Raw genomic sequence first — 16,697 nt, forward strand, 5'->3', positions numbered from 1 at the left:
TTGATGGGAGGAAATTTAAGAAGAAAGAGGGGGTGGGGCAAGGATTGGCAAGATAGAGGAATCCATTAGAAATTGACCTTTTTTATGAGATGGTTATGTCTATTTGGAGTTCAGAAAGTGCAGCCTTTGTATATGCATTATTGTGCCTACTCCAAGCAGATCCAGTCTGAATGGGTTCAAATGAGTCTGAATGACTGCAAAATCTATGATGTTGATCCACTGAGCTTCCATCCCAATGTTCATGACAAGATCTCTGCTACACTAATTGTGTCCCAGAATCTAAAAAAAAGGAAAAAGTGAAACCAGCTCAAAAATAACAGGCAGTGGATAGGACACTGGATGAATTCAACAGTACTTTCTGCTTTCATTGACAATAAAAATTACTTGGGATGTAGTAGATTGATGAGAGGCATTGTCAGAGCAGAAAATATAGGGAATAAAGTAGCAGTAATGTTTTAAAAAGCCAAGGCACCACTTGCAGATACTTTGTTGATGCAAAAGTTCCCCACAGCAGGTGAATGAATGAATGTAAACACATTTATTATCTACTTATTATATTCAAAGCCTTGTTTTAAGAGCTAAAGATAGAAAAAGAAAAATATTGCAGTCGCTGATCTTAAGTTCAGAATCTAATGAGCACGACAACAAATGTACAGGATTGGGCAGGACAGCCAGACCTGAATCCTCTACCTATGGGCTTCCCAGATGTTGATGGTTGCTTTTACATTTCTATGCCACTTTGGCTACCAGAGAGGATTGCAAATCAGTGTGGAACTCTCTAGTCACTGACAACAGGAACTGTGGTTCATGGGGTAACTTCAGGGAAGATCCAAGGAGTAGAAAACATGGTTCATGAAATGTACATATTAAAAAGACAGTATGATAATATTTGCTGTATAGGAATTCATGCATATTCCTAGTTGTCCTTTTCAATACTCCAGAAATTCTATTTCTTCCTTTTCAAATGGATACTTTTATGACTTGCCAGTTATCTAGTGATCATATAGATCTTAGAAGATAAGCCTGGATCAGTTCCAAATGTTGGACAAGTTATGAGGAATAGATGAGAATCTTATCAAAATAGACTGTGATTCCCTTGTCCAGAAACTCTTAGAATATGGAATTTCATGAACATCTGAAAACCTTAAAGGAAGGAAAACAAAACTGAGTAGAGAAGGCTGTCTTCCCTTTGTCACCTTTCTGTTTCTAGATCAGATTATATGTGCCTTGGATCTCTAGTTTGGCATGACCCCCATCCCCTTTCTAGCCAGACCAGTCAGTTAAATATGAAAGGTGATATTATATATATATATATATATATATATATATGTGTGTGTGTGTGTGTGTGTGTGTGTGTGTAATATATATATAATATCTGTCACATGTCACATATCACAAATACTAATGACTTTCAGGGCTCTGCAGGGATGACAGGCCACCACTTCTCCTTTCTGTTAAACGGTATCAAGGCTCCAAGAGGAGAGTCAGAGAATAAAATGAACCATTACAGATAGTTCCTTTTCAGAAACTATTTCAGAACTCAATTAGGCCTTCTTAATGAATAGATCTGGTCCAGTAGAATTGGCACTGTCAGACCTAGGTTTATTGAACCATTGTAATGCTTATGTGACAGAGATTACAGATAATCTTTACCTTAACTTCATGAAGTTTGCCTCCCATAAGGCCCTGAAAACTGCCCCAGAATATAAGCAATTCTTTGGTGAAACATAGCAATCTGGATCCATAATTGAAGAACATCCAGCATAAGGGTCCTCAGGCTGATAGTCAGTTCTGCTATTATCTGAACTGAGGACAGAGTTTTGTTTCTGTTTGTATGAATGTAACAGGGTTATAGAATTTCCAATTACAGGTTCATAGTCTTACAGAATTGAACATTAGAAGAAATTTAAGTCATAACTCAGATCAACCCCCTTGTTTTACAGATGAAAAATCTGAAAATTAAAAAAGATGGGCCCTTCAACAAGTTCAGATAGTAGAAGAATCAGGAACTTGTCCAAGGACAAATAGTAGCAGGAAGTGACTTGCCAAGGTCACAGAGATAGAAGCATTCAGCATTCAGATACAGTGATAAGGCAGGCACAAACCAATGATTACTAAAACTTAACAGACTTGGAGGGACAGACTGACTTTAGGGATAAAAGACTTTGTTCCAAGTGATGATATATGATAGAGTAAATAGAAGGTGGTGCTGGAGTCAAGCAAAAAGCTGATGGGGTAAATATGTCCAGAGGACCAAAGAGAATTTATGAAATAGAGGAACAAAAGTCAAAAAAAGGAGAAGGCAGACAGAGTAAGCAGGTTGGGGAATGTGACAGAAGAAAAGTAGCAGCTTGTCTCATACAAAATTTCCACCACACTGAACTGTTTATTCAGCTGCATCATCACTGAATTGGGCAAGAAGACAGGACCTTTAATATTATATTAAAACCATTAAGCTAGTTCACCTAATCCCTAGGAGATGGCTTTCTTCCTTCATCAGTCCATGCTGGTGCTGAGAAGGAATGGTTTGTTTAGTATTTGTTCACATGGTAATGGATCTACATCAGGCCTCTAGATTCCCTGGGGTACCAGCAAAATGATTCTCAGGGGCTCCCAGTAATAAGAGGGAAGATAACTGAAAAGGCTAGGCTAAGCTAGGCTATGCTGGGATAGAATAGAACATAGAATTTTAAGTTAAAAGGGTTCTTTAGTGATCCATTTAATACAAACTTATCATTAGTCATCATTACTTTGGTCTGAAATGAAATTGCTGTCTACTTACATGTTTTCAGCAAACAATTTTTGAGATTTAGCATGAATCTGAGTGATTTTGAGAATGTCTCTGGCTTTTCAGTTAAATTACCACCTTACAAATGTAATCTGTGTTTGAAAGATGTGTTAAGCTTAAATGATCAGTTTATGTTAAATTAATATGTGTAGAAATGACTAAAAGAATTTTATATAAAGTGAACCTACCCTCATCCTACCCCTATATACACTGCAAATTTCAGCCATTTGAAGGAAGTAATGTTGAGAATCGCTAGCTGTTTGTAGGCAAGGACCACCCCCCCCAACGGTAGAAACCCAAAGAATGTATCATTCTATCAAATTCATTCATTCATCAGATATATGTTGAATGCCTACTACATATGACATAGTAAGATGCCATGTAATCCAACTTCCTCATTTTACATGCAAAAAAGCCCAGAGAAATTGTCCATTTCTTAATACTCAGGAAACAAATAGCAAAGGTAGGATTTGAACCCAGTTACTTTGATTCCAAAGCCAAGACTCTTGAAGTTGACCATGTTACGGGTGATAGATAAAAGACAATCTTAGGAGCTTAGTAGGGGAGATAAAATGTATATAATAATCATTATAATTAATTCAAGATTCTATGTGAAAGTTCAATCAGAATCACAGAATCTCTAATTTGGAAGGAACCACAGAGGCCATCTTTTCTACCCTGACCCTAACAGGAATTATCTCTAAAACTTTTCTCTGTTTCTCTGTGTCTCTGTCACCTTCCCATCTCTATCTTTGTCTTTCTCTATCTCTTTCTCTCTCCCTCTTTTTTCTGTCTCTATCTTCTTTTATTCTCTTATCCATTGTCACTGGATACTTCCTTGATACTTACAAATATGCCCAGCTTTCATTTATCCTTCAAATAAAAATTCAGGTAACTCTAAAGTTACTTCTTGTCTTGTATCTCTTTTACCTTTTCTTACTCAATGCTGCCATTTTGTTTTCAGTCTACCAAAATTGCTTTCTCCAAGGTTACCAAAGATCTCTGAAGTGCTGAATTCAATGGCTTTTTCTCAGAGTTAATTAACCTCTCTGCAGCTGTCTAAGATATCAATCTATTTCTTCCCCCTAGCTATTCTCTCTTCCTTTGTCTTCAAAGTCTTCCTGGCTTTCCTCCTAGGGACCAAACTGAACCTTTTAAGTTCCCTTTGCTGGATCTTGCTCTCTCAACTCCTAAGGGTAACTTTCCTTTAAAGACCCAAGGGGCTTACATTCTAATGAAGGAGGGTGAAAACACATAAAAGGGATATGGAAAGGTGGGAGGTAGGGTATCTGAGTTGTATGTAGCTACTAAATTAATGTTCTTAAAATCCAAGTAGGTCTAGGAAAATGAGAATCATTCCATAGTCAGACCACACCTGCAATATTGTATTCAATTCTGGGTGTCATAATTCAGAAAAACATTGACAGGGCATTAAGATTTTCAAAATGTTCTATATATTAACTCATTTGATCCTATTCTGGTAACAAATGCCCAAAGATTCACTGAGGTTTTACACCACTATTCACTTCAAAACTACCAGAGAACCACCACAACCCCCAGGTTAAAAGTAAAAAAAAAAACCTTTCCATTGGGGAAGAGAAATTAAGCACATGCATTGGGGTCTCCTCTAGTAGGGGATCCTGAGGCAGATGGGTTAAGACTTGATTTATATATTTGTGGCTACTTATAGAATCAAACAATATAGTGTGGCTGTAGTGATGAAGGAACGACATCAAAAATGATACACGGGGGTGGCTAGGTGGGGTAGTGGATAGAACACTGGCCCTGGAGTCAGGAGAACCTGAGTTCAAATCTGACCTCAAGCACTTAATAATTACCTAGCTGTGTGGCCTTGGGCAAGCCACTTAACCCCATTTGCCTTGCAAAAAAATCTAAAAAAAAAAAAAATGACAGCAACAGTGAAGCAAGGTTGTCCAGTGACAAAAAATCCATCCATGGCAGGGTTTCTTGTCTACCAGGCTTGGCAGGGACCATCAGATCTGTGATTTAGTTGCAACAGTGTGTAGAAGGTGAATTCAAAGGATTGATGTTATTCCAAGAGCATAGCTTGCTTGCTTGCTTGTTTGCTTGGGCCTTAAATAGGGTATCTCCTAATAGTAAAAAGAGAGGGGTGATCTTGGATCTCCACAATTGGCTTAGTGATCCATGAGGTAGGTCAGGAAACTTCATGGTTGCAAAAGGTCACTGACCTCATGCAGCTAATGAGTGTATGAGGCAGGTCTTTCTCACTCCAAGTCCTGTGCTTTGTCTTCTAGCCACCCAATAATCCTTAGAGGATAAAGAGGAAGGCAACAGGATGGTGAAGTGCCTTGAATTCATGCTGTTTGAAGATAGACTATCTCATTTGATCTTCAAAAGAAGTGACCTAATCATCCTTCTTAATACCTTGGGGCATTTGTTGCCAGAAGAGTTAGGGAACCAGCATTCCAGGTTCTTAACAGTTTTTTGTCTCAGGCAACCAACATACACTTGCTGGAAAATGATAGTATGTCAAAGAAAAGAATTATTGGTTGTTTAGAGCAAGGAATGAATCACAGAATTTGGTTTATACCGAGAAAAGTGGGTATTCCAGAAGCATGTGGTAGAGCCAGGTTCCAAGAGGTAGCCCCAGGATTATACAATTTCTGGGAAACAATGAAGAACATCCAGTGGTGCCATAAATTAAATGCAAGAAATTCAGGGTGTCTGTATATGGAAACAAAATAACAGCTATGAATCAGAAAAAATCACTATACTTTCCACGTCTGAGTACTTTGGCATGGTTATAAAGGGATAGAGGGAGCAAACCAAAAAGCCAGTGCTACTGTTTATAGCCAGGTTTTCAGCTGAGGATAGGAGCTAGTAGCCACTCTCCCCAGGTGTCTCTAATGCTGAATGTTTGATGTGCCCACAAATAACTCTCATGTCCTCAAGGGGAACACTGTCCTTTGCTTTCCCATCAGTGTTTCCATTCTTTCCCCCTTTTGGGGCAGAACATTCTGGTTGTTGTATTTATACCTATGAATTTTCTGAACCTATTTTAGACAACTGAATATTTAATTCTATCTTTATCCAAAACTGAGGACTTTTTTCAAGTGGACATTTATTAAGAGAAGCCAGGTTCAAACCCAGAGATCAAAAAGGATCAGAAATTTCAAGCTGGAAGGGACTCAGAAATCATTTAGTTCAACCCTCTCCTCCCATTTCATATTGTTGTTGGCAAGTATTTGGCAATAGATCTCTGATAATAGAAAATTTAATTATTTTGATAATGCTTTCAGAACAGGCAGTTATTGTTACTTATTTGAGGAGTATTAATAGTGAAGGAAGTAGAGAGTAGACTTTGGAAAGTGATCGGATATACATTTCCAAAGCTTGCCCAGGGCCCTTGAGTTTTGCTTTTTATTTATGCATAGCTCATGATCGATTTCCCCCAAAAAATCAATGACCAGTGATTTGAGGGGGGAAAGGTGTTTCCCTCCAGTTCCACTAAACTAAGAGTTCCTATTGATGTTTACGGAAATCATAGGATCTGAGTTAGGAGGACCTCAGAGGTCCATCCAGTCTACCCTGTGCCTGAATACAAATCTCCTTGATCACATACTAATAAGTATGCAGTCATCCAGTTTTTGCTTTAAGACTTCTAGTAAGAGAGACCTTTTTTCAAGATAGCCCAGTCCACTTAAGGATAGCTTTAACTTCTAGCAAGTTTTTCCTTAAATCAAACCTAAACCTGACTCTTTGTAACTTTCATACATGGCGCCTAATTTGGGGCTCTAAGAGTCAATCTAAATAAATCTGATTCTTTTATCCTCATGAAAACCCTTCACATATTTGACCATAGTTCTCATATCCTTGTTTAGTTTCTTCTCCACAAAAATCAGCTCCAGCTCCTTCAACCAATCATATGAGGATATGGCATAACCTCAGGGTCCTTTGCCATCTTGGTTGCCCTTCTTAGATATTTTGCAGGTTATCAATAATAAGTCCTGAAATGTGACACTCAGTGAATGTAGTGCTGTAGATGAGATCAAAATAGAGCAAAATGTAGTACAATTATCATTTCCCTTATGCCTACAAACAACACTTCACCTAATGCAACCTAAAATGCCATTATTTTGGGAGGGATACCATATCTTACAGATTTAATAAGCTTTTAGCCTTCTAAAACCTTTACATCTCTTACAAATGCCCTGTTTAACCCCATTTAACACTCCAAGTAGATCTTTTTAACCCAAATATAACCCAAAGATAAGGTTGCACTTATCTTTTGAAATTCCATCTGATTTGATTTGACTCAACATTCTTTGCTGATGGATTCTTTTTGGAACTGGACTCTGTCATCCAGTGTGCTAGTTCTCTCTCCAAGTTTTATGTTATCTCCTAAATTGCTATCTATTCTGTTATCCAAATAATTGATAGAAATGTTAAACAATACGCTCAAAAGTGCTGCAATAGACACCTCCTTCCGAGTTGAAATCAAATCTTTAATGTTTCTTCATGTTCATCCCTTCAGCCACTTCCAATTACACTTAATTATATTATCAGAGCCCACATCTTTCAATCTTTTATACATCTGTAATATGAGAGACTTCATCAAGTGTTTTGATAAAATTTAAGTAAATTGTATCTGGTACAATGAACTCATTGAGGACAATGACTATTTTCCTTTTTCTTCTTATATTTCCTTATATTCACCTAGCATAGTAATTTCTGTATTGGAATCACTTAATAAATAAATAAATGTTTGTTGTATTTACTTGAATTAAGGTAAATACTACTTACAAGCTGTGATGAGATCTATCCTTATCCACAGGCTAATAGGAATGAAAAAGGAATGGAAGAAAATTATCTTCCCCAAAATATCTCTCCACCCTCTATTTTGTCACACTTTCTGAAATTTCACCATTAGAGTTTCATCCTTTGGGTTACAGTATGATTCTTAACAAGTAACATTCAACTCAGTTGTTGACTTTTTACTAACTCTTGAAGACTATAAGTTATAGAAAAGGTACTGACTTGCATTAAAAGAAATTTCCTTACCTAGGAGCTCTTTATATCATTAAAATTACAGATCCTTCCCCTCTTCCTATCACCAACATGCAATTGCCCAGTCATTATTTATACATCTATATGAATTCATTTATTTAACTCAGAGGATTTTCCATAAAATTATATGATTTAAAGTCAGAAGAGAACTTGGAGTTCCATTCTTCCTTACACCTACCTAAAAATAGTATATAGCAAGGAATGGGCGTTCTTATGGAAAAAGAGAAGAAAAATAATGGCATGTTGGATAGTACATGAAGGAAACAGGCCAGAATACATGAATAGGAGAGAATAAGTGAATATGTAAAGAAGAATATAATACATAATTATACTATAATGAGGGTCATCAGGCAGCTTGATGGAAATAGTAGCTGGTGGGTGGGAAGAAGAAAGCACTGGGAAGCAGCAGAGGGATGGAGAAAAGGTCTCCCTTTAAAGCACTGAACTTCAACTTCCCAATCCTGCCCTGATGGTGAGATAGAGATTGGAAAGATTATATTCTGCAACTGAGTTTGCCCTCAAGTAAAGTCATGTCTCCTTGAAGCATATGGCACATGACGTTCCCAGAGGACAATCTGGCTTCGCTTTGTTTCCTTGTTTTCCACAGAAAGTCTTTGTTCACTCACATCTTTCCCTACCTTTTTTCCTTCCCATTTTATCATTGCATATCAATGAATGAAAAAGCCAGGCAAAAATTTTCTTCACATTTGCCATTGCTTTCCCCTCCCTCATTTGAAATTAAAAAGAGAAAAGAGCCCTGCCATTTAAAACTGCAATTTTGCATGATAGTCACAAAAGGAGAGGTGATTCCCAAAATGCTTGTTTGGAGTGACCCAAAAACATGGTCTTTTCCTCACATCATGTAAAGGTACTATTCAAAATAGCCCCAGACAGGGGCCCAGAGCTTTGAGAGTAATTTGGGATCTCAAATGAGTCATAGTTTTGACTGTTTTAAGTTCATCTAAATATGACACAAAAGTAACTGGTGTTTAAAGTCACTGTGAAATGACAAAAATAGATTCTTCTACCACCACCCCTGCCCCACCTCCACCACCAAGCACCTGACATGGAAGAGGTTGCCAGAACCTGAGACAGAGACTCCTAAAGCTAATAGTGGTTATGGAAATGCTAACTGAGCCTGAGAAACCACCTCTGTTAGTTTTGGAGTGGGAAGAGAAGGAGCTTGTTTCTGGCCTCAAAGATCCGGGATATGAAAGGTGTCACTGCAATGAGGTCGTCTAAACATTTCCTTTAAAATAAACCAATAGATTGATCTGAATCCAGTTCCACAAAGCTGTGGGCATAGAGTTACTGCCAGTCTAGTCCAATGAGTCAAAGCATTTTTTTGGTTTCTTTTTTTTTTTTATCCTGAAACATATTCTAGGCAGGAATCTGTCAGATGGACAAGAGAGACCTTCATAATCAGGACATCAAATTAGAAATGAGTAGGGTTCCTTCTCCTACAAATTTAATTAAAAGATAAATGACAAGGAATTTTAAACAGATAATAGGCATTTTGTTGCTATATCATAGTAGGAGAAAGCCACAGCTCAAGCTCACAGCATCAGCAGGGAAGCACAGGATCTACCTCATGAGTTTCTTTTGTTCCCATCCCAGTGGAACTGGTTACAGAGCATTGATACCTCATGACAGGCTAATGCTTGCTAAAGACTATCACTGTGGCTCTGAAATCAACCTGCTATGGCCCAGTTGCCCTTCTTCTGTCTTTCCTGAAGCTCTAAGCACTAACTTATATCTGCTCTTCTTTATGTCTATCCCTTTCAACTCTGAGTTTTTTCTAATTCTATGAGAGATCTGTAAAAAATGATTTTGCAGTCTAGAATATAAACTCCTTGGAGGCAAGTATGGTATCTCATATTGCAATATAGTATCTAACAAGGAAGATAAAAGTATATAATTAATGAACAATGCTGAGCAAAAATAATTTTTAATGAATAGGAAAGAAAAGCAAGGATTTTGAAATGACCTGACATTTTCCACTGGAATTTTCCTTTGGTTCTGTTAGATTCAGATGGGCTTTTATATTTATTAACTGTGTGACCTTGTTCAAAGAATTTCACCTCTGTAAATCTCAATTTTCCAAGGATGCTGATGTTTTCCCTATCTACCTTTCAGAGTTTTCGTTTGAATCAAATGAAATAATACATATGAAGAATTTTTAAGCTTTGAAGTATCATAATGAATGTAAACTATTGCTACTACCATTACTATTACATATGTACACAATCTATTGCTATCATCATCATTATTATTACAACATCTCCCTTAACTACCAGAGTTTTTTCAACACAGAAACATATTCATTCTTTGAAAAGGATGATCCATATTTGAGTGACTGAATGACTCTGACCAAGTATAAATTATTGAGCAGATTTATTGATAACTGAGTTTTGGAGCACTGTCAACTGTGACTATCTTCAACTTGTTCTAATGATGATAACATCTCATCCCTAAGGAAAGCTGTGCATCCTCAGGTTATAGCTTTCTCTTCTCATTTCTTCATAGGCCAAATGAGTGTTTGAATGAGATAATAATAACTCACTTTTGAATAATACTTTAAGATTTGCAAAGCATGGTTTTTTCCAACCCTATAAGATAAGAAGTAGAAGTATTAACCTAATTTTAAAAATAAGGAATCTGAAGCTCTACAGGGTTAAGGTTTTTTTTTAACATGCTTATGTAATATCTAGTAAGTGTCTGAGCCAAGAGTCAAATCTAATTTTGACTGCAAGTACAGTGTTCTATAGATTATGTCATTATACCTCTCGGAAGAATGTTAAGGTCCCTTTCAGTATCAAAGATTGCATAATTTTATAAATTTGATCAGCTTTAAATCATTGTGTGTCCTTCACAGAGTGCAAGCTGCCGAAGGATGAAGGAGAAATGGGAATAATGCTTGGGTACCGACTCTACTACAATCAAACAACAGACCGATGTCATACATTCATGTACAAGGGTGCAGGCGGAAATGAAAACCGCTTTCTAACCGATATGCAATGTATGAGACACTGTTCTACCTTAGGGGAAGTGCTCTACCCTGATGATGGTAAGTTGAACCTGTTATCTATCATCTCTCTTCTTCCTCATATACATCATGGTCTCAATTTTCTGAAGCCCAGGTATGAAAACACAGTCTGACATTACAGTTCTGATGATGTTACACAAGTCACCTCTTTAGGCTTTAGTTCTCTGGTTTGGCATGTAAGACAAAATTGTTTCCAAGGTCCATTCTAACTCTAAATTTTATGATAGCTTGGCAGCATTCATTGCTACTCTCAGGCTGCATGACTTCCATAAAGGAGGTTCCGCAAATTCCCATGATTCTAAGATACTAATCATTTCTAGTGGTGATAGGCAGCACTGCTGTTCCCTCCTCATCTATTGAAAATATGCAAGAAGTGCAGGTTCTCTTTCTTTGTCCCTAAGCTCTCAGACCATAGAGTAAGAAAATAGCTGATTGTCATCTAGGCATAGCTCAATATGACAGAAATATATTGACCACCTACTATGAACTCAGTAACTGTGCCATGATCGAGAGACTATAAATAAAAACGTCTTTAAAGAAATCTGCAGGGGCGGCTAGGTGGAGCAGTGGATAAAGCACTGGCCTTGGAGTCAGGAGTACCTGGATTCAAATCCAGTCTCAGACACTTAATAATTACCTAGCTGTGTGGCCTTGGGCAAGCCACTTAACCCCATTTGCCTTGCCAAAAACCTAAAAAAAAAAAAAATCTGCAAACTCTTTGGAAGCATAGGACAAACATACACATTATATAATTATATATGTGTGTCCAAAGCAGATATTACAAAGTAGCATATGATATTTCAAAAAGGAAGGGAGGGGGTGTGATTGTAAGGATGGTAAATGTTTTACAACAAACTGAAAAAAGTATGCAGAGTACATTTTTAAATTTAATCTGAATTATTATTTTCACCATCATTTTCTTAGACAATCAAAAAAATCAATTAAACTCAAACTTGTGTCTGCTGATTTCTAGGATGTAAATGCTCACTCTGAAAATGAAATAATTAGCTCTCACAAGTCTAAAGGAGTCACACTGACTTGTGCCTTTAGAGAAGAGATTTCAATGTGAGCTGGAATTCATGTGAAAGACTCAATGAAGGAGGCAGCACTTGAACCAGGTCTTGAAAAATGAGCAGGATTCAGATCCATGGAAGTGAGGAGGGAAGGCAATTCAGGAAGCCTTTAATTCTAGCAGCAACTTTTCTTTTTTCTTTAATTTTTAAATATATATTTATTTTGGTATATATATATATATATATATATATATATATCCAATTAAATGTAAAATATTTTAGCATTCATTTAAAATTTTTTTTTATTTCCAAATTCTTTATCTCCTTCCAACTCCTTGAGAAAGCAAGCAATATGAAATCAATTTTACATGTGAAGTCATCTAAAACATATTTTCATTTTAGCCATGAGCAATCTCTTGCAAGATGGTTTCTTAATGATTCATTTCATGACTCTCCTACCAACTAAGTACAGAAACATAGAATGGGAATGAACTTTAGTGATCATCTAGTATAATTTCCTTAATATTACAAATGAGAAAACTGAGTCCAGGAAAGGTGAAGTGACATGTTCAAATTCAAGCAGGTAATAAATGCTGGAGACAGAATTAAACCTCAAATCCAGTACTCTTTTAGAATTGGGGGTGGGGGTGGGGGGAATCAAAGAATGATTTCCAGCAAATAAAAGGGTGTGGTTAAATGCTGAGAGCAAGTCTTTGACTTGGACAGGACCTTAAAAGTCATCTACTTCAACCTCCTTATTTTATGGGTGAGGAAATTTGAGACCTAGAGAGAAAAGCGACTTTCTGTGAAACATCCACTTCTTGTTATCATCTTGTTATCATCTCTTCAGCCTTTCAGGGCTAATTTCCTCAAGAAAGTTGTTAGTGTCTATGCTTCCATTCTTTTCATTCTCTTCTTAATACTGAGGTCTGGTACTGGAGCTTATCATTCAAATGAAACTCCTCTCAACAAAGTTCACAGTGATCTCTTAAATGACAAATCAAATGGCTTTTCCCCATTCCCATCCTTATTCACTTCTCTGCAGCCTTTAATACTGTCATCAATTTCTCCAACTCTATATTCTCTTCTTTCTAGATTTTCATGGCACTGCTCAATCCTGGTTCACCTGTCTGCTGTGTCTTCTCAATGCCTTTTACTTGATCTTCATCCAGGTTGCATTTACTAATCTTGGGAATCCCCCAAAGGTTCTATCCTGGGCACTCTTCTCTTATTCCTCCATACTGTTGTGTTTGGGGATCTCATCAGTTCCCAAGGATCCAATTATCATCTCTAGGCAAATGATTCTCAGATCAATTTATCCAGTTCTAACCTGTCTCAACTGATGTCCCTTAAGGAGCTAGTTGGATTTGAACTGAGATCCTCAGTTCTGACCTCAGTTCTGACCCCAGATCTAACTACCTTCCCCCAAATCACAATGGAGTTTTGCCCCTGTATTATTGTTCCCCTTCCCTGAGAATATAATGTGCATCCTAGCATCCCAGGTTGAGACTCCTCACTATCCAGCTGCTTACCCATTTCCAGTGACAGTTACTAAATTATAGACATTCCAAATCTCCATCAAGTAAGAACATAAAATAAATACAAAGTCTAATTTAAATTCCCAGGCTCCAGTTATGCAAATGCAGGCTTGGAAACAATATAGTGTTGGATGCACAGCATGAATGAGGACAGAATGAACTTATAAAAGCCCACAATCACAATGTAGTATGTGGTTATGATGACAGGTCTAAGGGTAATCTCAGGTTAAATGCATATTGCCTTTATTATGTCTTTAAATATATTGTTGATATACTTATAAACAGGAGTTTTCAAAGATTTTTAAATACATCAGATATCATAAAGGTTAGTATTCAAAATTTGACCCTTTCTTATTAATAGTTGGGGTGGAGAGAGTGAGTAGTACAGAAGTGAGATGGGATAAGAAAAGAAAAATCATGAGCTTGATGCTAGAACACAGTAGTTTGTTTTCTAAAAAAAAATTTTGATAATATTTCAGTATAATTGGCTTCCTTAGATATCCCATGTATTTAGTTTTATGCATTTAAAAAAACATTTCTTTTGCAATATGGGATCCCTGGATTTACTGGACTAGGAAAGGAGTCCATCACACACACACACACACACACACACACAGACAATTAAAACCCCTAGTGAAATGTATCTTCTACTCGGAAACTAGGCAGGATAACTCTTTCAAATTAATTATACCCAGAGTTGGCCATATTCATGAACAGAATAGGCAGCTGGTTATGTTTGAAGAGGACCAAAAATATCTTCTTTAATACCTTCCATTATATCTAAAGTTGAGGCAGCTTGGTGGCTGGGCCTGGAGTCAGGAAAATTCATCTCCCTGAATTGAAATCTGGCCTCAGATACTTACTAGCTATGTGACCCTGGGTAAGTCACTTAACCTTCCTGCCTCAGTTTCCTCATCTATAAATAAAAGCTAGAGAAAGAAAATGGCAAACCCCCACAATATCTTTCCTAAGAAAACTCATGAAGAGATGAACATGATTGAGCAACACCATGCCTAGGGCTGCCACCATTAGTCATTCCTTTAACTGAAAATAACAAAGGTTCTTGCTTAAATGCTTATTTTCCTGATTCCCACACAAGATACTAGAGCCCCCTCCTTCATCTTCTATTTATTTTGTGTGTATTTTGCAAATAAGTATTTTGCGCTTAACTTACCTCTCTCTATAGAATGTAAACTTGAGGCAGGACTTTAAAAGAAAAAAAGAGAAAGAGTAAAAAAGAGAGAGGGCAGATCTTTGTATCCCCAACTTAACAAATTCTGCTGATTGGTTATCTAAGAGACCTTATGCATTAAGCTATTCTCTTTTCCTTAAAATTAATTAGTTTAAGGGTGGCTAGGTGGTGCAGTGGCTAGAGCACCGGCCCTGGAGTCAGGAGTACCTGGGTTCAAATCCGGTCTCAGACAGTTAATAATTACCTAGCTGTGTGGGCTTGGGCAAGCCACTTAACCCCATTGTCTTGCAAAAACCTAAAAAAATAAAAAATAATAAAATGAATTAGTTTATCTGATGAAATAAGAGAGGAGAACCTTGAAGGAATAAGACAAAAGATAAGTACATTTTCATGAGAGAGAGAGAGGGGAGACAGGATGGAAAGTATTGTAGAAAAAGGCACTTGATAATAAAAATAGCTTTGAGATTTATAAAGCACTTAAAAATATTATTTCATTTGATTCTTAAAACAATAATGGGAGGTACTACTATTATTATCTCCATTGTACAGTTGAGGAAATTGAAGCAGATAAAACTTAAGCAATCTGCCCAGGGACACTGCGCAATAGATAGAGTTTCAGACTTGGAGTCATGAAGACTCATCTTCCTGTGTTGAAATCTGGCCCCACATACTTACTAGCTATGTGACTCTGCACAAGTCATTTAACCCTATTTGTCATGGTTTTCTTGTCTGTAAAATGAGAAGGAAATGACAAACCACTCCAGCATGGCTGCCAAGAAAACCCCAAATTAGGGTCTGTCAAAAAGTCAGACAACTGAAAACAAACAACAAACTCACCTAGTAAGTATCTGAGGCTGAATTTAAATCAGGTCTTCTTGACTTCAATTCAAGCAATCTCTGCTGTTACATCTATTTGCCTATAATTATTAGGTATTTGAAAGAATGTCAAAGGGATATAGAGGAAAATTTGTTCTTTTTCATAACCTTGCCTGACAAGCCCCAGTTCAGGCTTGTTTCTTCATGAGCATTGCTACCAATTCCTTATGCTTTTTGCAAAGAAGTCAGGACTTAAATATGGGATCCCTCAAAGTGAAGGAAAAAGTCAATGGTGTAATACCATACAATAAAGTTGTATCATTAACTAGATGCCGTGTCTACTGAATTTTGAAAAAGACTGGTCTGACAAAAAGAAAAAATGTAAACAGATAATAGGCTCTATACTTTCCATTTATAGAAATGTAATGTATACCTTTGGGGAGGTAGGTCCATGCTTATGGCAGAGGTCTTTTCACAGAATCACAAACTATTAGAGTTAAAAAAGAAGTTTAGGGATGATTTAGTCCAATCACCAATCCCACCACCAATTCACAGATGACCCAGAGGAATAAAATGATTTGTCTAAAGTCACACAGCTAGTGAATAGTAGGGTTGTGACTCTTAAGTCAGGTCTCCTGAGTTCAGTTGTAATGTCTTTTCTCCTCTTAAAGTTTAGATTTCATCTGCAATGCTGTGATATGTAAATTCTAATAACAGTAGAAAGAATATGGATTGCTCTCTATTTGCTCCTTGTCTGATGACCATGAAGATAAAGGTTAGTCAGTAAGTCCATAAACACTGAGGCTCTTACTATGTTGTAAGGCACTCTGCCAAGCTGTAGTCCCTGCTCTCAAGAAGTCCATATTGGACTGGGAGAGAGACCACCTTGACTTATTGTGGTGCCTTTTTCTTTCTTGGTGACAATTGTACTTCAATTGTTTCCCCAGCTGTATGTAATTATATATGCTGGCACTATCAGTTCTTTCCAAATGTAATCCTCTTGGCTTGTGACATCTGCAAGCAGATAGCTTTGGGTGCAATTAATCACATGCCAACTCTTTGTTCTGTCACCCTGAAAAAAAATAGCCACTGGCTCTTTCTTGGTGTGTCTGGGATCCTTCTGAATGAAATTTCTATAAACATCGTGTGATAGAAATACAACTTAATGGCTACATTACAGAACTGAACTCAGGAAATGTGAGTACCTTTCTCCAATTCTGCCATTAATTTGTTGTATGGCCTTTGGCCTCAATCT

The 16,697-nt window shown here is 37.1% G+C and overlaps 1 protein-coding gene across 2 annotated transcripts in view; it reads left to right on the forward strand.

Moving 5' to 3' along the window:
• Positions 1 to 16,697, forward strand: part of LOC141521612 (inter-alpha-trypsin inhibitor-like) — a 96,273-nt gene that overhangs the window by 14,500 nt on the left and 65,076 nt on the right. For both annotated transcript variants that reach the window (XM_074234362.1, XM_074234363.1), the window contains exon 2: positions 10,713 to 10,904. In XM_074234362.1, the coding sequence (XP_074090463.1) occupies positions 10,713 to 10,904 (192 nt within the window). The remainder of the gene's footprint in view (positions 1 to 10,712; positions 10,905 to 16,697) is intronic.

The sequence above is a fragment of the Macrotis lagotis genome, chromosome 4 (assembly GCF_037893015.1).
Source record: "Macrotis lagotis isolate mMagLag1 chromosome 4, bilby.v1.9.chrom.fasta, whole genome shotgun sequence".
Taxonomy (NCBI): Eukaryota; Metazoa; Chordata; class Mammalia; order Peramelemorphia; family Peramelidae; genus Macrotis; species Macrotis lagotis.